This window comes from Athene cunicularia (genome assembly GCF_003259725.1).
Source record: "Athene cunicularia isolate RWA chromosome 1 unlocalized genomic scaffold, athCun1 chr1_part2, whole genome shotgun sequence".
NCBI lineage: Eukaryota > Metazoa > Chordata > Aves > Strigiformes > Strigidae > Athene > Athene cunicularia.
This window is the reverse complement of record NW_020799092.1, coordinates 46,239,159-46,263,642: the sequence shown is the minus strand read 5'-3', so window position 1 is coordinate 46,263,642 and position 24,484 is coordinate 46,239,159. Positions and strand designations below refer to the sequence as shown.

At 38.4% G+C, this 24,484-nt stretch overlaps 1 protein-coding gene across 2 annotated transcripts in view; it reads left to right on the top strand.

Moving 5' to 3' along the window:
* SRGAP1 (SLIT-ROBO Rho GTPase activating protein 1) overlaps positions 1-24,484 on the top strand; it is a 75,888-nt gene that overhangs the window by 5,269 nt on the left and 46,135 nt on the right. For both annotated transcript variants that reach the window (XM_026863704.1, XM_026863693.1), the window contains exons 3-5: positions 5,997-6,059; positions 18,637-18,819; positions 19,235-19,363. In XM_026863704.1, coding sequence (XP_026719505.1) covers positions 5,997-6,059; positions 18,637-18,819; positions 19,235-19,363 — 375 coding nt within the window. The remainder of the gene's footprint in view (positions 1-5,996; positions 6,060-18,636; positions 18,820-19,234; positions 19,364-24,484) is intronic.

Sequence of the window (24,484 nt, the reverse complement as noted above, 5' to 3'; positions counted from 1 at the left end):
TCTATGATTCTGTGATAATTTCTGTCAGATGTGAATGATCAGTCTAACTCGGGGTATGTCGCAAACTGTCGCAGAACTGTTTAATGGATGTCCACTAGGCAACAGAAAGAGATTAGATGCAAAATACACGTCCTGTGCTGCAGTCCCCCTTGCAGGAGGGAGGTCACAGGAGCAAAGAGAAGGTGCACTTAGAATGAGAAAAGTGACATCCAGCACTCTCCTCCATCAAAATTGTATTCTCCATAAAGAAAATGGCATGGAATTTGATGAAGATCTCTAAACATCAAATAGAATAGTTAACTATTTTTGTCACTTTCTGTAGGTTACTTTTAAAAAGATTGGATTTGGAATAAAATTCTGTTGGAGAAATGTATAATCAGTCTCAATGGGTGTCATCCCTATGAAAGTGTGTGGGATTTGTTCACTGTTCACAGATTTAAGATTAAAGTAGAGACAAACCATATCCTGCAGATACTTCTGCATTGGAGTCTCATCATTCTGTTCTGTGAAATATGTGTCCTCTCTCAAGTAATAAATGTAAATAATACGATCAGTTGTAATATGAAGATTTCAAAAATAAAGGCTAACAAGTGCATGCTTAATATCTTACTGCAGTTCACGGTCAAGTGCAGGAAATACACCCATCTAACATATCTGTACTCCATTGGCTCTCACAGCATTACTTAGACATTAAGGAGCACTTAATGTCTAAGTAATTTCCAAATACCAGTTAATCAAACTTCTCTATATTCAATAATTATATGATTTAATTATATATCTTCCAGTTTATTAACCTAATAGTGTTATGCATCACTATTATCATCTTGTTTTAGTTCTCCCTTAGTCTTGCAGCAGCAACTTCTGCATCTTCAGAGGTGCTTTAGCTCCACTTCCAAGTCTGGAAAGTAACTACACCAAGTCCATAACCAGAGATCTCCATTGTTCTGCTGTGAACCACCAATCTCCCTGTTGCAGAAGGGGAAAGGTTTCAGAGTGGATTGCCCCATTGCTCACAAGCAAGACACAGGGAGACAACAGTGAAGTCACTTCTTGGCTCTTTCTGTCCCTCTTTTATCTCCCCCTGTCTCCTCCCGAGAGGATGAGACTGCCCATTCTGCTTCTCAGTGGTAGTCCTTGCAGCTATTTTCCATCTTTTTCCATCTCCTTTTTTTCCATCTCTCTGGTGGGCATGTAGGTCCTCAAATTAAACTTTTCCATGAAGTGAGCGCAGCATTTTCTAGAGGGTTACTGTTTGTATGCTGTCCTAAGATTGGTTCCAGCTTGAATTACAGTAATGAAAAGATCAAACAACATTCGTATTTCCTGGCCATGCTTACCAATAGAGTATTGTTTTGTTTCCTCTCCTGCTGATGTCTCCTATGTGGGATGCAGCACAAAATCACAAGTCTGTAGCAACTCCTTTCTCTAGTCCTTCTGTAAAATGTGTATGCAGTACCCAGTGTTGGTCTATATGAAATGTACTGATGAGGGGTGCTGCGCCTTGGTCTTTGTACCTTGCCCTTGTCTCACTGTCTGTTCTTCCTCACTGCTCGTTCTTCCTTTTGGATGCATCTATGCATCTGTCTCAACATCTGAATTGCTTTGGTGAAATGATCCCTATTTGGTTCTACCTTAGATGTTCTGATGGGCCAGCATCTGTTTAAATGTACTAAACGCAGGACAAAGGTAGGATCTAGTTCATAGATCTTGTGGCATTTATCTGATGATATTATGTCAGGCCTCATAGTTCCAGGTAGACACTTAAGCTCTTCTTTTTAGTTGCATATAAAAGCAGTACAGATTGCTGTTCATGCCTGGCCTTCATGCTGCATATAAAATTACAAACATAAAGTAGCAGAGTTCAAACCTTGCATTCTTGCATGTTTCTTCAGGCAGATAGGGTAGATGGCCTCATGGGAACAATTAAAGAATAAAGTAATAAGGAAAAATGTCAAGCAGAAAGGAAAAGTATTATGCAGAACATTTCATGTAGTGATTCTGGTTACCCCAGCATTAATAATCAACTGTATAAACACATACCCACAAAATCCTTAAGCAGATTTGTATATTTATAATTTATAAACATGTATTTTCTTTGGACAGAAATCATAACGAGCCAAGATGAACATATCTTCCAGTGTTTACAGTAAAAGATGCTGGAGAAGCCAAGCACAATAAATATTTTAGTTCCATAATCTTGCTATTAACAAGGAATATGACTGCCTGCCAAATCTATTTGATGTTATAAAGATTGTGGCACATACAGAGATTTTTTTTCATTGTTTTCTTTAACATTTAAAGGTTTAAAAGGATAGTAAAGCTATTTGTTGCTATAGACTGGCAAATCTGGGACAAAATTTTACTATGAGTTGGTTATGTCAGTGTCACTGCAGCTCATGAAAGCTCCTTAAAAGAAGAGTTTGCACTTCACTTCCCCCAGGGACCAGCAGCAGACTCATTTAAAAGCAATAGTCACAAAATATTTTCCCTAAATGATGTAACTGAGAGTAGCACTGTGTGTGCTAAATACAGACACTAAAGAGTTCCAGGAAGAACTGAACTGACTCTTAAATTTCAGTTTAAAAAAAAAAAAAAAAAAAGAGTAAAGTTTAGGTGCTCAATTATGCTATAACTGAAATGGATGAAAAAATTGTTATAGACTTCAATGAAGGGGGATTAATGTGAAATAAAATTTTAAGTTTCTCAAAGATTAATCTATAAATATAAATCTCTATAACATCAGTAGGGCCACTGATGTGTTGAATGCTGAGCCCATACGGAAAGGGTAGTTTAGGTACACTTACTTGTCTGTTGCATGGGTGTGAAAAATCCACTACTGTCTCTTAATGCTTTGAACCAGATTAGTAGCATATATAATATTTTTAGCAAGAGTTTGCATGTGCTCTAACTTTTTTATTATGTTCTTTGTTCTTTTGGTTAATAGATGCTGATACATTTCTCTAGGACACAGGGAATAAAGAAGCACCTTAGTGATTGTCAGGTTTTAATGGCCTTATTAGAGATATCAACTCAGCTCCAGGAAAATGTGTGATGCGTCTTACATTCTGTTGTTTGGCTACCCTGAGGATAGGCTTCTAGAGGAGCACACCATTCAAATGTGCTGAACTACTGCAGGGAATAGGTAGCCTAAAAGAGAAATAGGAGAGCCATTAACCACTGAAAATAAATGCACTTCTTATCTGGTGCTCTTAACGTGCTATAGTACACACTAAAAGCTGTATTGTTTGACACGAGTCAGTATTTCTTGTTCTTAAATGATAATGTAAAATGTGTTGGTTCTTGAAAATAAATCCCTTTTATACTGCTAAGGTTAACCAAATTTCCTGATTTTTATTGGACAATTGCTACAAAATCTTTCATAAGAAAGAGGCAGCAACTGACATGTTATCCATCACTACAGGCACCCTCTGCAGGTTGGAGTCCCCAGATGACCTGGTGGAAGGATGACTCATCTGTGATCATGTGGCATTGCCAGGCTGTCTCTATCTAATTTTTACTCTTTTTACTGATCACCTCCCTCCCTCTCTTTTTGCTTCCCATTTTAAAGCCTAGTGTCCTTTCCTATAACCATCTCCATCTTTTCTCTGCTGTGATTATCTTCCATTTACTTTAAAATTTACCATTGATCAGTGTGTTGTTGCCTGGGGAAGATCATATATGCATGGTGGTGAGTTAATCTGGAGGGCTGGACTACTTGTGCTTCAGTGCTGGACAAAGCTCTACAGGAGGAAAAAGAAAGGGGTCCTTGTAAATAGTGATCATTCCCCAAATCCTCAACTCATCTGGTGTCTATTCACATTAAGGTTTAACTGAAGAGCAGAAAAGGAGGGTGTGTCTTTCAATAAGCTGTTGTGTGCTTTACTTATAATAAAATCTGCAAATGATAAAGAGAAAATTGATTTGGGGTTTTCTGTCTCACCTCAAACAAATTTTTGCACTGCTAGCTGAAGGCATGCTGCCTTAGAATTGGTATTGCTGTGTTTAGAGCTTGGTTTGCCACCAGTTTTGAGATGGTAGTGATCAACAGTTGAAACATATAAATTGCTTGAAGCTGGAGTTCATCTACAGTTTTTTCCCACAAGTGTACGCTTTCGTCTTCCTGTCAATGTCAACCATCTTATTTGTATGTTTTGTCCTTCTTTCTGCTAAAGTAATTTAAAAACAGACCGCTCATATTCAGCACTATAGAAGCAGCTATCCAAGATAAAACAGGTGGCCTCCACTTCTTGGAGCTATGAGATGTGCAAGCTGTGTCAGTGCTGTGCTGCTGACTTTTAAAGGCAGGGTGCCAATGTAAAGCAATGAAAAGCAATTCAGAATTTTTGCTAAAGCTTTTACTGTGTTTCCCTACAGCAGCTTGCAAATCTGCAATCCTTTTCCAATTCCTTACAAGCACTCTGTGCACTGTTATGCATATCAATCTTTTTCCTTAATATTAGGTGAAAATAATCTGTTATTTGCAAAGAAATGGAACAAGTAAGCCTTATGTTCTAGATAGTTCAGTAGTAGAGCATACCTCATGAAAAACACCAGACTTTGAAAAGTATAAGCAATTAGGAAAGTTTCATAGTAGTTCTGTTTGACTCGGCTTCAGAGCATCTGTCTCACTGTGCCTTAGCTACTACAGCTAATGCTCTTGGGAATACAAGAATTTCACTTAAGTGTTTTTTAATTTGTATTTCTAGCTTCTTGTCAGTTAAAAATCATCTTGCATATAAGGGAGTGATTACTGTTAAGTGATACAGCAGGTTCCTTACCTAGAGTAAGAAGTATGACAGTAGGAATAGGAGAAAAAATTCAAAATTTTCTGTTCCAGATACTGTATGTGTCTGTTTCATCCTTCTGGAAGACGCAGTGGGTGGGATGTGTGGTGTGGTTCCCACTCATACGTGGGCATTGCACTAGAAATTCTCATTCAGAAACCATTACTCCTGCAGGTGTTTTAGTGATAGCCAAGTGTGTGTCAGCGGCTTTGGAGATGAGTTGTCCCTGAGGATTTTCCTTTGGCTTCTGTACAAATACAAAGTACTTCTCATAGCTAAGACCATTATCTATCATGAAGTTGGAGTTTGTAGAAGCTGGGCTAATTATCAGTTTATTCACAGGAAAAAAAAGGCTGACATTTTCAGCATGAATGTTACAGTGTTAAGTACTGCAGAAGAAATGTAGTCAGGCAGTTTGCCAAGTCCCGTAGCTCTATTCTATAGCTGTTTTCCAAAGTCTGTGGTACAAATGCCTTCAACTCTTGCACAGTTGCCACAATTTTCATCTGATTGAACTGCTGTGGACAACTAACAAAGGAATATATTTGAATGAGACTCCAATTAAATACTCTTATTTTGACATACTTGCTTTCGTTAATAACTACTGCTAAGCATTTCTCTTTTTTTCTGGGTCAGAATGAAAGTAAAGACACAGTCCAGAAAAGCTAAACAAAGCTGTTTCAGCAGCCCACTCTGTGGAATATTATGCAGTTGGGTATCTGTTTCAAAGAGGAGCCATAATTATTTCTTTCACAAATATTTAGATAGTTGCATGTGCTGAGAAACAAAGACTATTCTAGATGTAAAAATTGGGCAGGATGTCCCTCTAGAATATCACATTCCACGTGGTTTAGTTTTTGTATATATCATTGCAGTCATAAAACAGTGCACAGTTTGTTCCATTGAAAAGGCTTATAACATTAATCCTGAACTTCACCCTTTCTGTTGGCACCAAATTTCCTGATGCTTCATGGGAGAATTTCTCAAATTACTTCTAGGTTTCCTTTTAGAAGTCTTCTGTCCAGATGTTATCTGTCTACCTCTGCATCCCTGAATCATTATTTTTAGTGCAGTGTAATTCTGTTGGAACAGTGTCTTTATGAGCAATGCTGTGTTCACTGTCTAGGATGAACAATGAGTAGAAATATCAAGAAGCAAATGTATGCTGCAGTTTCTACATGCCTTTTTCTAATGATTTCTTTTTAATTACAGAGCAAAGAGATTGCGTTTCAGCTTCATGAAGACTTAATGAAAGTACTTAATGAGCTTTACACAGTAAGTACTTACTTAGCTTATCTTATACAAATTCCGTATCAAACTACTTCTATAAGCTTTAAGTGTTCTTTTATCTGGCAAGTTACCCCCCAGTGGAGATGCTTACTTTTGTCTTTTTACACAAGTCTAAACTATCTCTTTTGGAAAGACTCTACTCACTTGTTTGCAATACATATGCTTTCAGGATTACTCCTTACTTTCAACCAGTTTTCCCCCTAGACTATGCTAAGCCAGTATGTTATAAGTTTTGTTGATTATTAATGAAGCATTTCTACTTAGAGCTTACAAGAGCAACGCTTCTTCATTTTCTGTCTTGTTTTTGTCCATGCTGCTGTCTGCTTGATTTGACTCATGGACTATACTCAGTAAAAATCAGTAAATGTTACTTATGTGACCTCCCCTCTCCCTGGCTGGGATAAGTAAATAATAAGAAGAAAAACAGAGGATTATGTAGGCTTTCTATACCATTCAGAGAGGTCAAGAAATAAACACTCTAAGCATTCTGGCAAGCTGTTGCTAACCCACTAGAAAATCTGAGAGAATGTGAGTCTGAACTTTTTTTCCTCTTTGAAACTCATCTACACAACTTGTTACTAGAGGATGATGTCTTGTTTACCTAAAAAACATTCCCCAAAATGTTTGGGGGGGGAATATGTGCTGACAAAGAAGAAAACAAGAATTACTTTTGGTTTTAAACATAGCTTTACAATGAAGAGGAACTGGTGACATCCACCTCTTACAAAAGTCTGTTGATTTCTTATGGTTGAGGAAGTTGGACATCTGAATTCTCCCTTCTGTCTGGAAGAACTGAAACATCTGTGCTCCAGTACCCTGCATAACAGTCTTTAGAGGGCTCCCTTCCCTAGCCCCAAGATTTGGGACACCAGGGAAGAAAACCCACAATATCTATATCAAGAAACAGTTTGTGGTTTTAAGGAAGTTTAGGAAGATATCAGAGACCAGTTTTGAGAGATTAGTCAATATTACTTCTGTGCATCTTATCTGGTTTTCTTTTGACCTAGGTAAAATTGTGCACCCATCAGTGGATGGGTTGAAGAACATTTAAATTCAAGAACTTAGGTGACAAAAAGAAGATCCAAAGAAATTTAGACCCGTCTCACTGTCCTGGGTTCTTTTGGATTGTATCTATGGACACAGATTCCTAAAACCTACCTAACGCTTTTATATTTTGTATTGAGGGCTTTTCTTCAGGATTTTTTTTTCTGAAATCACTACTAATTTTGTAGGTTGCAATACCACAAAACCTTGTTGGCTCAGGCCTGTAGTCAGTGAAGTATGCTGGGATCAGCTTCTGCAAAGTAGTGATAGCTGCAGACATTTCACACAGCTACAGGGGGTCAGTGACTATAGAAGCTATTGCACAAATGAGCCTTCAGTGGTGAGTAAGACCTGAAGATACAGTCTTGTTTCAGTTAAACAGTTGCATAAGCCCAGTGCCTAGTGAGGCATGGGATTAGTGCCAGTGCTCCCAAGGTAGGAAAACAGTGAAGCATGTGCTGAAATATTTTGCTTAATCACCAGTGAAAATCTGCAGGACTGGATTTTGGTATTTTCACTCTTTTTCTTTGCTCTAGTGCTATGGCTTCCCACTGATGGCTACAGATTTGTTCAGATATTAAGTTACATGGGCTTGGGCTTCCAGTGAATGCTAATTCCTTTCTCTGAATTTAAGGGGTTTGTAAAATAGATAGTTTTTTGAAGTTAGTAGAATACAGAGCATGTGCAGAATTTGAATTAGATTACCGCTGCAGAATAGTTTCTTGTGATGGAATTTACTTCACCTATTTTTCAGGCATCTTCAGTGTAAGTACAAATAGCTCGCCATCTAGATTCCAGTTATATTCACTAGAAAACTAATATGGGGAGATCAGACCCCTTTGTCTGATCAGATGCAATCATTAACTCCATTGAACAGCTTTTCATTGATTGCAAAGGAATTGGTCAGCTGTAGATGCCCATGTTTAGCCAGATACAACCCATTCTTAGTAAAGTGACAATATGGTGAAGAATAACATCAGTTCCATTGACTGCATCTTTAGAATGATCATCAGCATATCTCTGTAATGTATGTGCTTGAGTACATGTAGTGGTTTGAACTCAGCCAGTAGCCAATCACCTCGCAGCCAGTCGCTTCCTCCCCTCCCCGCCCCGCCCCATCCCTGGTGAAACAGGGGAGGGACAAAAGAAGAAAATTCATAGGTTGAATCAAAAAAATGTAGTTAATAGTAATAAAACAACAGTAACAATAAGAAGTCCAAAGGGCTAATGTACAATACAGTTGCTCACCACTCGGCAACCAGTACACAGCCCACTCCCAGCAGCAATCCCAACCACACCACAGATCCTGCCATGCCAGCCGGAAAATGGAAATGAGAAAGCATGTATCTCCTTTATATACTGAGCATGATGTCACATGATATGGAATACTCCAGTAATCAATCTGGACAGAGGGAGCTGTTCTCCCTCTCAGCCCAAGGAAAGTTAACACTATCCTGGCCAAAACCAGGACAGTCTCCACCCATTTTTCCATACCGTTTATATTATGCTCAGGTTCCAAATATATTCTAAGGAATCCCCATCCCTTTTCCCGGGTCTCACAGATATAATTCAGTCTATGGGCCATCCTTCCAGAATGTCTTCCAAGTTCATTTAGTCCATAACTTTGGGTTCCTTCTGTCCTTTCTGTTCCTTCTGAGAGTCTTTAAGGCTGGAGGAATGAGGTGGAGTTGGCTCAGTTGATGGAGCAGGAGGCTTTGGATGTGGCAGGAGGATGTTGCGGGGCACCAACTGCACTAACAGGGTTATGTGACAGTCCAGTTCATTGGCTGTTTTCACCTAAAATCAACTCCTCTTGAGGCACACGTTGGACTTCTCCATCCTTCTGCATTACCCACCAAGTGCACCCAGATCCTTGGGCAAAAGTAATCCCATGCATGGGTTTACCTTTACCCAGTGCAGGAATAACCCAGATTATCTTCCCCAGCATATTTTTAATGTGCACGATGGGGGCTTTATCCCCATCTACATTATGTAGGAGGTTTAATTGAGCAAGGCCAGTTTGCTTGACAGATCCTCTGGTATTGACCAACCAGGTGGCTTTTGCTAAATGCACGTCCCAGTGTTTGAAAGATCCACGACCCATTGCTCTCAGTGTAGTTTTTTAGGAACCCATTGTATCACTCAATTTTCCCAGAGGCTGGTGCATGGTAGGGAATGTGATATATCCACTCAATACCATGTTCTTTGGCCCAAGCATCTATGAGGTTGTTTCAGAAATGTGTCCCATTATGTGTCTCCATTCTTTCTGGCATGCCATGCCACCACAAAACTTTCTTCTCAAGGCCTAAACCGGTGTTCCAGGCAGTGGCATGGGGCACAGCATAAGTTTCCAACCATCCAGTGGCTGCTTCCACCATTGTAAGCACATAGTGTTTGCCTTGCCAAGTTTGTGGAAGCTGATACAATCAATCTGCCAGGCCTCCCCATATTTATATTTTAACCATCGTCCTCCATACCAAATAGGCTTTAACCATTTGACTTGCTCTGTTGTAGCACACATCTCACATTCATGGATTACCCGTGCAATAGCATCCATGGTTAAGTCCACCCCTCGGTCACGAGCCCATCTGTATGTTGCATCTCTTCCCTGATGGCCTGAGGAGTCATGGGCCCAGCGAGCCAGATATTGTTCACCCTTTTTGCATGTCTTACAACTCGCTCAGGGATAAAGATTTGGTGACTATCACTGCTTCTGCCTCCTCCTCCTGTTATTGTGATGGGTCTGGTTCATCATCACCCTGTATGCCACGAGGGGATTTTCTTGTGTATTTCTGCTTATGTATGGGAGCAAATGACACCATCATGGATTGGTTCTCTGGTTCAGCTGCAGTGCCTGTCCTTGCAGTTGTAGTGGCTGTAGTTTCTGTTGTGGACTTTGGAGTGGCTGCAATGTCTGTTGTTTTGTAACCAGATCCAGAGACCTTCTTTTTGAGGGTGCTGAACAGTGTTTAATAGCACTTGGTGAGCATGGGCTGGGCCCCAGCATGTTGCAGTGAGCTGTGCCTCTCTGCAGTTACCCAGGTGACAACATAGTTTTTCCAAATATTTTACTAGTTTTTCAGGATTCTGTACCTGTTCAGGAGTGAAGTTCCAATACACTGGAGGTGCCCACTGTTCTAGGTAATTGCCCATGCTACTCCACACCTCCAGCCACTCATAATTCTCCAACCTTGAGATAGATCTCAAGGTGATACGCTTCAATAGTTTCTTAACTCTGAAGAAAACCTGAACCACATGCAGAACACACTGGTTCCTAGCAGTATGACAACCATGTTAATGTCAACATTCCAAGGATATTTGAAATTTCTGTAATTCTCAAACACAACTGTAAATAACCCCTGGACCAACAACTGCATCATGTCATAGATCAGCATTACATAGTACAGCAAAAACAAAATTTTTGAGTTATGGTGGTGGGGACTATGTACAGCAAATAATGGTGATAAAATCTTAAGGAGCCAAGCAACAGACATGACCTGATCTGTCGATCTGTTATTATCTCAAACCTCAAGCCCCACGTTGAGCACCAAAATAGACTGTTCTGGTTTGAACTCAGCCAGTAGCCAATCACCACGCAGCCAGTTTCTTACCCTCACTCCTACCCTCAGCCTTCCACCAGTGAAATAGGGGAAGGACAAAAGAAGAAAATCTGTAGGTTGAATCAAAAAAAATTAGTAATAGTAACAAAACTACAGTAAGAATAGGAAATCCAAATGGGTAATATACACTGCAGTTGCTCACCACCCGGCAGCCTGTACACAGCCCATCTCCAGCAATGATCCTGACCACACCAAAGATCCCACCACACTGGGACTGGAAAACAGAAGTGAGAGAGCATGTTCTTCCTTTATATACTGAGCATGACATCACCTGATATGGAATTCTCCAATGACTGATCTAGGCTCAGGCCTCTAGCTGTGCTCCCTCTCAGCCCAAAGAAAGTTATCTCTATTCTGACTGAAACCAGGACAATACATAAAGGTAGAAAGATATCTAGACACATGGAAACCTCACACATAGCTTTTAATTCTGTGTGACATTTACTGTTTACAGAGTAAAATCACAGTGGCCTTACCAAAACAAATACCTACAATTTTAAAGTCTGGGAGGTATGTTTCTCAGTCACTTACAAGAAGGAGAAGCCATCTTCCTCTTTGCCCCATGATTTATGGAAAGAAGACAAAAATTCATTTTTACTATTGTGAGATATATCTTTGTGTCCAAAAGAAAGCAAATTATTTTCAAATCAGTGAATAATATACTAATATTGAAGTCTCTCCCTATTACTTAGTTCTGGGTTTTTTTTAAGAAATAGTTAAAATGAGAAGCCTTATTGGAGTTTAAATAAATACCTCTAAAGCCTTTGAGTGAAAGGAAAGTACTGGGGCTTTTAATGAACCGAGGGTGTGTGTGAAGAAGGGAATAATCCGTTTACTTATCATCATTCTTTATCTTATAAGAAAGGTTTGTAAATTAAGGTCACCCTCCAGAAATAAAAAACAAACAGTTGTGTGTAAAAGTGTATTAAAGAGAATGAGAGAAGATAATTAAAACCATTAAAAGCTGAAATAGTAAGAAGTGTTTGTGCTGAGACACAGGTGTATACAATGAAAAGAAATTATAATTTAATTATACTCCTTGATACTCCTTAGATGAGGAATGGGTTCCTTAGGCAGAAGTATTCAGGCACACACAGTAGTTCTGCTGCTCCACACTAACTCTTTCAAGCCAACATGTTGTTTGCTCTGCTGACAAGGTTTAAGATATTACTTGCCAGGATTTCTCTAATGCTATGTGGTCAGGGGCTGGATTAAATGTTTTATTCAAACCTAAATGATGAGAGGCTGTACCCACCCATCTCCAGCACGCCAGACAGACCTGAGGCTTCATAACACCTGCTTTCAGACTTCTCAAACACCAGGTATCTCAAACATAGTTTATCTAGAACGATGAAGAATAAATCGGATGTTTAAAGGAATTGCTACCGATTTGGTCCAAATATTTTTAATGGCTGAGTTCTAACACAGCCTACTAAGTATCAGAATAACAACTGACTTTTCTTCAGGTGACAACACTGTATCAGGCATCCTAGTCTTCTCTGTCATCAAGGTGCCAGAAAAAAAGGTGACTTTGGGACCCAGCTCTGGAAATCTAGTCTTGCACTTCTGCCTCAGAAAATCCTTTTTAACCTGTTCATAGGGCCAGATCTAAAACCCGATGTAGTTAGGGAGTTGTGTCCATTGGGTTTGACGTTTTTTATATCAAACAAATCAATAAGCAGTGCCATAGATTTTGCAAAGAATAAACTGTTCTAAGAGAAAAAAATAAAGAGATCACTGAGGAATTGAAGAAACACACCACCTTCCACTAAGAGTGCATTATGAAGATTTTCAAATTAAAAAACTTCCTGCTCAAAGATATTTATTAACTTGTGGAAGTTTGAACCTCTGCCTTTTTTTGAGAGAGAGAGAGAGACTAGCAAACATTTTGACTGATTTTTAAAAGCTCAGAACTGCAATGAAATGTCCAAAAAAAAAGTCACTTTGGAGTATTAAATGCCTACTGTTCTTTAAAAATTCACACCAATAAGAGACCTTTCTCCTTGCTTTCACTTTATGGAATTAATTTTTTTTCCTTTTTTTCATTACTAGGAATTAACATGGAAATACGAGATTTGTACCATAGGTCTTCATTTACTCCCTGGGAGTAGCTTACCTTGAGTTGACTTTGGGTTGTATAATCCTCATTAAAATTACACATCATGTACAGAATTGTTGAAAAAATAAGAAGAGAAGCAGGTGAACTGAGGCTTCAGAAGATGTTCTAAGAACCTGTGAGCAAAGTAGGCTTACTTTGCTGGAATAATCAGGAGTTTGTAAAGGCAACTTTACTTTTTCAGTTTCCATCTTTTTCACATAGAGAAGGTTTTCTTAAATGTTACATTACATAATCATATGTTTTCTACATGTTACTCAAATGACTAGTGAAAATGCATTTTTAAACTATATTTTCATTTTTCAGTATTTTATGCACTGGTTCTTAAATTATGACTCAAAACATCATACTAAAAAGAACTGAATAGCTAAGCTTCAGTCCGTATCTTTGCAAGTTCAGTAAATTATGAGTGGCGAGTACTTTTAATTATGTATGGCTTCTCCCTGGCTGTGCCAGCCAGTCAGTGTCTTCAGGTCTGCAGCATCCCAGCTGCTGCATTCCTCTCTTACTCCTCTCCCAAATACACTTTCAGGCAATGTAGACTGGTAATTGGTCCCATGTTTTACCTAAGTATATAAACTGTCGAAACTAGAACAAGGCCTACCTTTTGAGTGAGTGGGGATGGGGAGAGAGGAGCCCATTTGGTTATGTGGGGGTCGCAAAACAGAGATTTCTGACAATTACAGGGTAAAAAAGTTGGTCAAACTGAAAACTGCAGGAGATTTGGGTTGGTGTTTTTTGTGAACTAAGAGATTTAGAAACCTTCTTACATGTTGCTTAAAAGAGGGAACGGATTATTGATTTTACAATAGATCATCTTTCCAACAGAGAGAGCTCCCCAGTCAAACTCTTTCTTCCATTTTACTGGAAAGCTAAAATATCTTGTATTATCAGATCAAATACTGGAATATGACAGTTAATGTCTGAATGATTGGGAATGGTAGGAAACAGAAGGTAGGCAGTCTTTTCTTGCAATGGAGGGAGGTCTCCACTGGATTTATGTAAGGGTGAGGGCATATTCATAAATGACCTCTAAAAGAGTCAGAGAGGGATCAGTTTGGTGACAAGTTTGCTAAAAATACAGAGCTGTTCTGGTAATAAGGATGGGGGAAAATGGTGTAGAAAACCAATGCACATCATAAAAATACATCTTCATGTCTCCCACTAGGTGTTTCAAATTACTCCAACTGACATCACACTTTTCACAAGCAATGCAAATGGAAGGCTTTCAGAAAAATAAAAAAGTAGGGACAGTCCAAAGCAAACAATTTCATATTAAATAAGACAGAACTGCTGTGCTGCTTGCATTTTCCATTGCTTTATCTCACTCTTTAAAAATCTTGGCTGTTTAATTTCTCAGGGTAGTTGCTGCCAAATTTTCTTTTTTCTTTGCTGAAATAAAACAGAATCTGAATTCTCTATAGAAAACTTAAATCCGATTTACTGTAGCACACCAGAGATCTGAGAAGGTGAAATCAGTAATTCTGTATTGGTAGTAATATATCAGTGACAATTCCTGGAACCACAGAGGTTGGTTTGGAAGTGAACAGGGTGCTGAAAACACCTAATACTGAGCCTATTTAGCTGCTAGAAGCCATTGATGTGGTAAAGTTGGCATAAGATTTTACTTATTTTTTGGGGAAAGTAGTACCTAACCTGATTTAATGAATCTCTTGCAACTGCACCTTCTGATAAGAACTCATGACTTAGCAGACAATTATGAAACAGTTCAGACACAGTAATTGCAACAGGGATGAACTGCTGTTCTGTTAAATGCCAATTTCCTGAGAAACACTATGAAAAAGCTCTTAATTACTCAGTTTTATTATAAAAATTAAGCACATGGTAACACATGGTAATTTCAATATATTTTAACTTCGTAGCATTCAGTCTTAATACGTTGGACTAAGAAGCTTTCTAGAAAAGTATGCTTGTAGAAAAAGAAAGCCAGCATCTTACTATGAGAACATTCTTCTCTTGTAGCCTACAGAAATACAGCACTAATTAACATCTTGTTGATGGATTTTCCCAGATAACAATTGTGGGTTTAAATAAAATAATTATCTAAGGGTTTACTCTGATGTGCTCTTCCCCATGATAAGTGCTATCTTCTGCCCGAAGCCTACTTGCTGAGCTCTTATGAGTGATGCTGAAAATTTGGCACACAAAACGAGACATTTATATCACTAAGTGAACAGTCTGTCACCTACAAGTGGGAGAGCACACAGTTTGGGTAGCACAGGCTTTTTCATCTGCTTGTAGTCTGACTTAGTTATCTGACAGAAATCTATATTTATACATCACTGGATCTGCAGAATAAACCTGCTAAATTAATAGGAGATAAACCTACCATTTCATTTTAGAAAGGGACTAGTATGCATTTAACAATGCTTTTTTCACTACAGTGGAGAAGTGCAGCATGTCATGATGACAGTTCAGCATCTGCAAAATTACGACCTTGCTCTCCCTTTTCAGTGCATATGTGATGACTGATCAATAAGCACTTTGGGGACTAATTAAAGTCAGTTCAGTGATGGATACTCTCACAGGACAGTCGATTGTTCAACAGTTTGGTGGACATTTGAGAAGCAGTATTGCTTATTTCATCAGATGATTTGTCATTTGAATTACAGATCTATGGATCTGTTACATATTCACAGATCAGAGATCTGTGGGTCTCAACTCTTCACACAGTACTCTTCATACAGTAAATCTTCATACAGTTAATCTACAAGAATTAGGCAAGCCTGTTTCTGTCTTCTACAGTATCTAAAAGTCTTAAAAACTCCATGGAGAAAAGATGGTATAATGTTAAGGGCAAGAGTCATATATGCAATTTAGCATGCAAATTCTAAGCTAATTTGTTGAGGAAGTGGGCACTGAAATACATGGAAGCCAGATCCCTAATCTCAAATCCCTTGTTCACATTTATTTCCATACATGTCTATATAATGCTTTTTCAGGTTAAGTTTAGCTGCTGCAATATTGGCTCTTAAAAAACATTGACGAATCATGAAAAAAGGCTGGAGCTGTCAGCTTTCCCCCCCAGAGGCTTGAAAAATAATGATGTCACTAGTGCATGAGATAAGCAGTGCTGTCAACATAACAAACTGGACAGGAGACAAATGCATAGGCTGATCACTGCTCTGTACATAGTTTGTATTGATTTCTAAACCAGCATGGCTTGGGTAGGACTGTCCAGCCCTGAGTATACTGCCAAGGGGAGGGCTGCTGCTTCAGTTTTAGTTACCTTAGGAATCATTTGTACTAAGAACTTAGTGCAGTTTGTTGCAAGAACATGGATTTCAAGTAGACTTCTTGGTTCTCTATAGAGACTGTGAGCTCCATGTCATCCTCACACAACACTTGACATGCAGTTGGTGTACAGTGAGACACTGGAATTGGCAGCATGTGCTGTAAGCAGTCAATGAGAGGAAGAAATACTCTTCAGCAATGTGAGGTTAGCAGAGTCAGCATGGAGGCATCTGAGCTTCTTGGTGAAAGCTGGTAGTGATACACTTGTAGTCCTTCACTCAGCAGGGAGGAAGACTGAAATGTCACAGCCGCTGCAGAAGGACATTTATGCCTAATCCACTGGGCTACATGGCACACAGAAAAAATGCTTCAAAAACCTCAGTGCTTACTGCTTTTGTCAAGCAGAACAAATCACCTTCACCACTTAAGTCAGATGCTTTGAGATGTGCTGTTAGGAAGCTCTGAGATATTACTATGCCCTCTTTGCACGCAGAAAAACTGAACACCAAAGTAAATAACTTTCGTAAGTGGTAAGACACATGAATTCGACTTGTCCCACCAACTGAAAAGCCTCTGGAGCTGACACAGCACAAAAGATTAAAAAAGCAAATGCCTGTAGGATTCTGTAAAGAAGCACTAAAAAAAAATGACTAAAAAGGCCAAAAGAGAAGGGCACAACCTTACTTTTAATGTTGTTTTCCCATAATTTTTAATAGAGCCATATCACTTTCTGTGCTTCTCAGGTTGCAGCAGTGGCAATAACACTGAACACTGCTCCAGGCAGTTTGGTTTTTTTTAACAGAGCTGTAAACACATGTTTTTTAAAAAAAAAATAACAAGGCCACTCTTTTTGATGTGTGTCTCCAACTGATTTACCTTGCTACAGGAAGTTAGTGAAAAGTTGCCTGTTTCATTTTTAATATCAATCCTATTTCAGTTGTATCAACAGCATGGCATCAGTATTAAATAGTGGCATACATACTTATGGTGTATAAGATTATGCATAATGTGATTATGCAGAATTGCAGTTCTCTGAAAGCTTCATTCTTTCATTTCAGCCATCACCTGACAGGGCATGCAGTTCATTAGTATCGATCCACACAAAGCCATGCTGCAGCAAATTTGCACTCTCCAGCTTTAATGTCCCCAGTGTTGCCACTCTATGGATGCTCCTTAGGCTGGCCTAACTACTCAGTTACAAAAAGTACTCTTCTCTCTAGGAAATATTTCATGACAGCCCCCCAGACTATTTTGTCTCCTCTCTGGGTCACACGCACACAACCCATCCGATTCCTCCTTGGCTGTGTCCTTTGGAGGAGGTGAATGCCTTGCATGGCCTCAGCCCAAAGATAACATCTACCAGGGAAAGCAGTCTGGCACCCTATGAAGAAGAGAGGAGGCCTTCATGCTTCGTTCCTTGCTTGAAACTTAAGACAATAAACAAAAGGAAGGGGGGAAAAAAAAAGGCTGAGAAAGGTGGAAAGTGCCTTTCTGTGCTGGAGGTGGGCAGAGACAGCCCTCCCCAGCAGAGGCAGGTGGTTTTTGGTTGCTTGCTGCCCACTATGCAATATTCAAGCTGAGGCTTTTCTTGCTTGAAGAAGAAAGGGAGGAATGGGCTGAATCAGTCTTTCTCCCTCTTTGTGCTCTGTGCAAGCATGTATTTGCAGGCTGGCAGCCCAAGCTCTCTTGACTGCAGAGCCAGTGTGTGTGGAGGGGGAAGATAAAGGTATTAACTGGGGGACTATGGGGAAAGCATCTTCACAACTCATTTATCAGGCGGCTCCTTCTCCAGCTCTCATCTGGTGCTAGGTTGCACCCAGTCTGCTCGCTGCACAGTTGGTAGCTACTTCTTCCCAGGCTGTGGACAGATGTCCAGCTGTCTGGAGATGTGCTCCCAGACAGAACCTTCCTGTTGCCTCTTTCTTCCTCTTTCCTCAGTGGTGAATGGGTCCTTCTGCTTTCAAACATTCAATGTCAACAGCCAAGCTTTAAGTCAGCGCTGAAGGAGTCAGATAGATATGGCACTGACATAAATTTAGTTTTATTGCTCATTAGTTTGTGTTTTAATTAAAGGACAGGAATCCTGCAGTTTAAGAAGAAAGAGTTTGCTTTTTCCTGTCAGAGCAAAGAAAAAAATCTCCCCCCAAAAATTTCTACAAAACTTTTGAGAAATATTTTATAGCTTACTGCCCCATTGCCTATTACGACATTTCAGTGATGCAAGGCCCTTCTGAGGAGAAATGAGACAGGATGAGGGATGGTCTCACATGCTTACATTATGACTAGTTCTCCATCACCTTTCTCTTTATTCATAGTGCTTGGTAAAGCACTATGAACATTTAGAATTTTAGATACATAAACATAAAATTAAAATGCAAACAGAAATCCTCAGTCTCTGTCGGCAAAGAAATTTATCCAAGCTCCATGTTTATAAGAGAATGTTTTACTCAAAGACCCTGTGATTTTTCTGTAGGTACCTTTGTATTTTCATTTTGTCCTAACTCTCCTTTGACTCTGTTTTCTGCAGGTCATGAAAACATACCACATGTATCATGCAGAGAGCATCAGTGCAGAAAGCAAACTGAAGGAGGCAGAGAAGCAAGAAGAAAAACAGATTGGGAGGTCAGGAGACCCTGTTTTTCATATTCGACTAGAAGAAAGGCACCAGAGACGGAGCTCTGTGAAAAAGATTGAAAAAATGAAGGAAAAAGTAAATAGTCCTTTTATTTAGCTTCATTTGAAGTAAATTCAGTGCATTTCTGACATTCTTTGGCATTATTTTAGACAGAAAAGTCCAGCTGGGAAAGAAAATTAAACAAGATACACATATAAACTAGTAGTGGGTTATAGATAACTTGACTTAATTGCAGTTCAGAGAATGGAATACTTTATTCCCAGTATAATTCTTACTATGTGGTTTAATTCTTACTATATGGTTTGTCCCGTTTGAAACAAAACACTAAGTTATCACCTTGCATTACATTTGTTATATGCATAACAAGCTGGCAGCTAAGATTCATTCTTGTTAGTAGGAATGTATGCTTGAACTGTTACCATTTTTGCTACATACCAAAAATGAAGTAATTCATTATACATTAAATACAAATATACTATCTTTTTCCTAGCGTCAAGCAAAATATTCTGAAAACAAACTGAAATCTATTAAGGCCCGTAATGAATACCTGCTCACCCTCGAAGCAACCAATGCTTCTGTTTTCAAGTATTATATTCATGACCTTTCGGATTTAATCGATGTAAGTATTGGCACATTTGGTTTTTTGTTTATTCTGTTCATTCAAAGGAATACATTAGTAATATGAGTTGCCTAGAGTATGCTTATCATTTATAATATTGTATGGTATAATCAGCAGATTTTTCCATTCAGCTTTATATTTCACAAAATAAAGTACCAATAAGATGCTGAACCCATTCTTTTAAAGTTAGAACATTATGTTTTCTCCCCATGTGGCAAGAGAAAATATGACAGGAATAACACAAAAAAGGCAGACATTTCAATTTTGTGCTATAAAAGGATTTCTGGGGTACAAATGTTTTTTACAAGATAAGCTTCTTAAGTGAGCATCTAATAATGGTATTTTAACTCTAAAGAAGACATTTCCTCCATGTTTCAAAATCATTTAGTTTCATTCATTTAGTCATTGAATCAAATATACACTGCTTTTTATTCTTACTTCATGTAGTTTGCAGAACAGACAAAATCAATCCTGTACTCTGTACTGTCAACAGAATTGTTACTGATTTTCATTAGTTATTCCTGTGAGAACATCCTAGGAGAATGAGCTTGCACACTGATGTTGACTTGTACTAGGATTTGGTCTCCATAACCTGTATTATTGACATTTTTAGATGATATGGAGGGAGGATCCCACACTCTTGTCATGTCCCACTCTCTTCATAAGCTGACCACATATTTGATAAAGAAAATTTGCAAACTCAAATTCAGGAATATTCATTCACTAGCAATGTAGCTTTAAATAAGTCAGTGAGTACATCTCTGTGGCCCATATGAAATGCTTTTTGCTGCAACAATAACATTTGTTATTTACAGTAGTAAATACCATTCACATACAGTCATTTCTGGTGGGATGTTCATCACAAAGATAAGCCAGCTAAGCTTTGGTTTGTAATATAGTATAACTTAATGCAGCATTTGACAAATATTTCTCATTTCTACTGTCTGGAGAAGCAAAGCTTGATAGAAAAATGCCTTGAGATGAATGGTCTAAAATATCTGCATGTATGTGTTTTATTGTATGTTTTTAAAAGTTTATTTTCTTTGACATTTCTGTTTTTCTGTAATTTATAAAATATTGCCTGATTTTGTTATAACTTTTTCCTTTTCCGGATCAACTTTCTTCTCTCACTGTTGCATGTCTTCTCTTTTCTGGTTTCTTCTGGTTTATTCTGGTATATATTGTCCCTGTCTAATCTACACCCATGCACCTTCATGTCCTGCTCCACCCACCTGACCTCCCAAGGCAATGAAAACATTTATCAGGATCCCAATAAGTAAGTTGATCAGGGTGGAAAACTAAGAATAAGCAGCATATCTGCTAGGGTACCACCCAAGTGAGAAGTTGTCCCTACCTAATGGATGATTTTCCTGATACTACTTAAAGTATGATGGATTTTAGCTTCTAGTTAGGTCATGTCTGATGTGAACTTTATGAGTTCTTCCTGGCTGCTGGAAGGAAGGAAAGGTCCCTTTCCCTCTGTTCCTAGCACCCCCACCCTTCGGAGGTTGGGAAGATGCTGATTTTGTTTCTCCAGCCTTCTCTTTCTGAGCTCACATTTCCCAGTGAATGTCTCCAGTGTGTGTTTTTACTTGGTCAAAACTTTCTCAAGTTGGAAAATGCACCTGATTCTTACCCATTTCATTGATGTCCACAGAGGTTGCCATAGCAGTGACAGCTGAGGGGTGGAACCACAGGCCTAGAGCTTCACAAAGAATTCAAGGGGAGGAGAAGTGAAGCTCTCTGTGCATACATATACAATGACAACACTCTTTGGAGTTAGTGTATGTAAATATATTTACACGACCATGAAGGCTAGAGATTTCTAACTGCTAGTTTTTAACAGAAGTATCCATTCTACAGTATTTAGTAATGCAGGAAAATGATAACCTACTTTCTGTGGTACTTTTCCAAGCTGTGGACCAATGTAGACAATAGCATTCTTTTAACAAAATGTCTGTAGAAATTACTCTTCCCTAAGGAATTTAAATGGAAAGTCTAGCTGCCCTTTGCATCACTGTTTTGTAGAGTAGGCTGTAAACATGTGCAACCAGAATTTGTTTCAGATACAATTTAATCCAGTTCTGAGTTTGTTTAAATGAAGTGTCTTTCAGACATTTGTATTTAATAAGAATATGCTGTGAAAGCATTGGTATCTAGACAAGAGTATTTGCTACTTGACAAAGGAAATGCTTTTTGTAAATGCAAGAGTCTTGGCACGATTTGGGGGTTATATCATTGGAATGTGAAACATGCTTCCCACTGGCCGTATGTTGCAACAGTCCAGACTATCTCATTCTGTAAATCTATTAATGTCATGGTACAATTCAGAGTTTTCAGAGCAGTGGTGGCAATTTCATTCTTTGCCCTGTCTATATTGTCCCCATCTGCCTGCATGACTTTCTGTGGTTCCCTGAACTCTCTCTTTACCTGTACAGAAGGGGATTACCTCTCCTCTGTGTCTGAATTCCAGTTAACATGGAAGGGGTTTAGGTGTCCCAGAGCTGTTGGTGTTGCCCATAAATGAAACTGAAAGTTTTCCTACATTACTGAAAAGTGTATCTGATTAAAAGTGGGATAAATATATGAAGGAATGCAGTGAGCTGTTCAATAAATTTTTAATAACAAGGTTGGGGAGGGTTGTGGGACTTATTTTTTTTTACCAAAAAAAAAAAAATTTTTTTTTTTAAAAAAAAAAGGTTCCTTTTTTTGTTTGGATTCCAATGCATTTTCCATTTATGAGGGTCATATGGAAAATCCTAAATTGCAGTTCCTCAGCTGAACTTGGTCTGAACTATTCAACACCTTCATTTCATTAACAAAGATCAGGGCTTCTGACTTAAAATGATGATGTGCTGTTCATCTTAAGCTCTTGAGATAAAAGCAAGATAAAAATATTGCTGCAGTCTTAGCTGGATATTTTAATGCGTTTAGTGAGCTGAGGGTTCGGACCAACATTTTCAAAGAAGTAGGGTGATAAACAGGATTTGATCTGCATAGTGTATTTCTGTCCTTTGTGTATTGTACTAGAGGAATTTGAATTTTCTGTTGAATAATTCTTGTCTGCTGACTATATAGTAGGATCTAGTTCAAGTGGAGGACAGGATTAGCTTTTTTCTTTATTTGTATCATGTAAAAAGTTGTAACGATTACTTTTTAGCTAAATTAAATAAGATTTACCTAGTATGCAGAAACTTTTTTTTTAAGATTGTGGGTTTCAGAGGAGCAACAGCATACACATCCCTGCTAATCTGACTGTTAGTACCAACATCTGTCCATATGGCTACTACTACTCATACACTTGAAGATTTCCGTATAATTGAGTTTATTAGATTTATCTGGATTTTCGAGGAAGGTAGGGACCTTTTTTCAGACATCATGCAGTCATATGGTCTGAAGATAAATGCTAGGAAATAGTGATCAGAACAATTTGACTGTAGTTCTGCTGCTGGAATAAATAAAATATTCATGTGTTGGTCTTTCTTAGAGTAGTGTTTCCGAATCTCTAATTGCAGTCTGCATGCTTTGGATGGTTAAGAAGTTAGGGAACATTTAGCTATTATGAATGTAATATATTCTGTAAAGGTTCTTAATCATTCATAGAACCAAGTTTAAAACTAGGGTAGAGTGTGTGCAGCTCACAAGCTTTGTTACATAAGTTCTCATAAATATGATATGTACAGCCAGATCCCTTTGATTTGAATATTGATGTCTGTGTTGCAGGATGGTTAGAAAGTGACTTATTCAGAGGTTAAGCCTTTTGTAATGAATTCCTCTTCCACTGGCATTAGAATTTTTTATTATTATTCCTGAAATGAAATGAAGAGCAGCTTGCTTCTTTGGTTGAAGCTCTGTGCTAAGCACTGCAGTTTGTTTTGTTCAAGCCTAAATATACTCTGGGGTACAATAAAGACAGTAAATGCTCTTGAGACTCCTTCAGATTTAATTCCAAATAAGAATGAAATGCAAATTACAAAATTAATTTTTCACACATATCCCAAATGCATCACTCATCTCCCTCCACTTTGCCCAGCCAAGTCTTTATGAATCCAGAAATGCAATAAAACTCATAGTCTATTACTTCATTCTCTCATTTCTCATCTTCGTGTCTTACTATATGAACTGACATCTCATCTCTCCAGCCCATAGATTGATATCATCCAGGCTGTAGCCTTGGTGTGCTGATAGTGAACCTCAAAGATTCATATATATTTTGACTAACAGTGTAGTTGCTTGCTTGAACTTTACACATCTTTCTACAACTCTACAGATTTTTCCTGAAAACCGTGTGTACATGCATGTGTATGAGTGTGCATGTGAGTACATATGTACTTTTTTGCAACACCAAGAAAGGTTGGTGATTTTTATTCCAAGCCTTGTCAAACAGGATTTGGTGGGGCAGCAGTTTAGTGACAGTACCTTAAAGTTTTAGTCTTAGTAATGAACAAATACCAGAAGTGCCATCTCCATTATATACAACTCTCTGAACCATCACTAGTACTAGCAGATTAAAAAGGTACTCTTCTTTCCAAGTAGCCATGAGTTGATATTGTAACAGAGCCATTCCCCAGTTAAAATTATCTTTGTCTCCAAATTTTGGAGAAAGTGAACTAGAGTCTGGCAGAAGTAAGAGTTGTGATGTCTAATAAGTGTTTATTTTGCTTTTTAAAAAATAACTTTACTTATACAAATTCTGTTTTTACTTAAATCATTGAAGCAAAATTCCAAATTCAGGCATTTTAAATTCCATTCAAAGAGCCATTGGCGATAAGACATTAGTTCAGGTTCTGGATTTAGTTCCTGTTTGCTCTGCTGGCATTGGCATTGCAAGTAAATGCCTTAGTCTGGCAGGATATTCTGCTTCACTTGAAGAATCCTTCTTGGCTGGAAAGCCATACTTGTTACCCTCTTAAGCTTCCATCACCTCCAAAAGATGACCACGGCAATAGTTTCTAAGTAGATTAAGGGTTAAACAATAAAGTCCTTAGTACTGTCACAGCATAAAGGATGTTCCAACTTGCAAAAAAGCTGCTTCAGAAACCACCACAACTCTAATTGAAAATCAATAAGCTTTCTATTAATACTCAGATTAATCCTCTAGAGCTGAAATTCAAGCTCTAG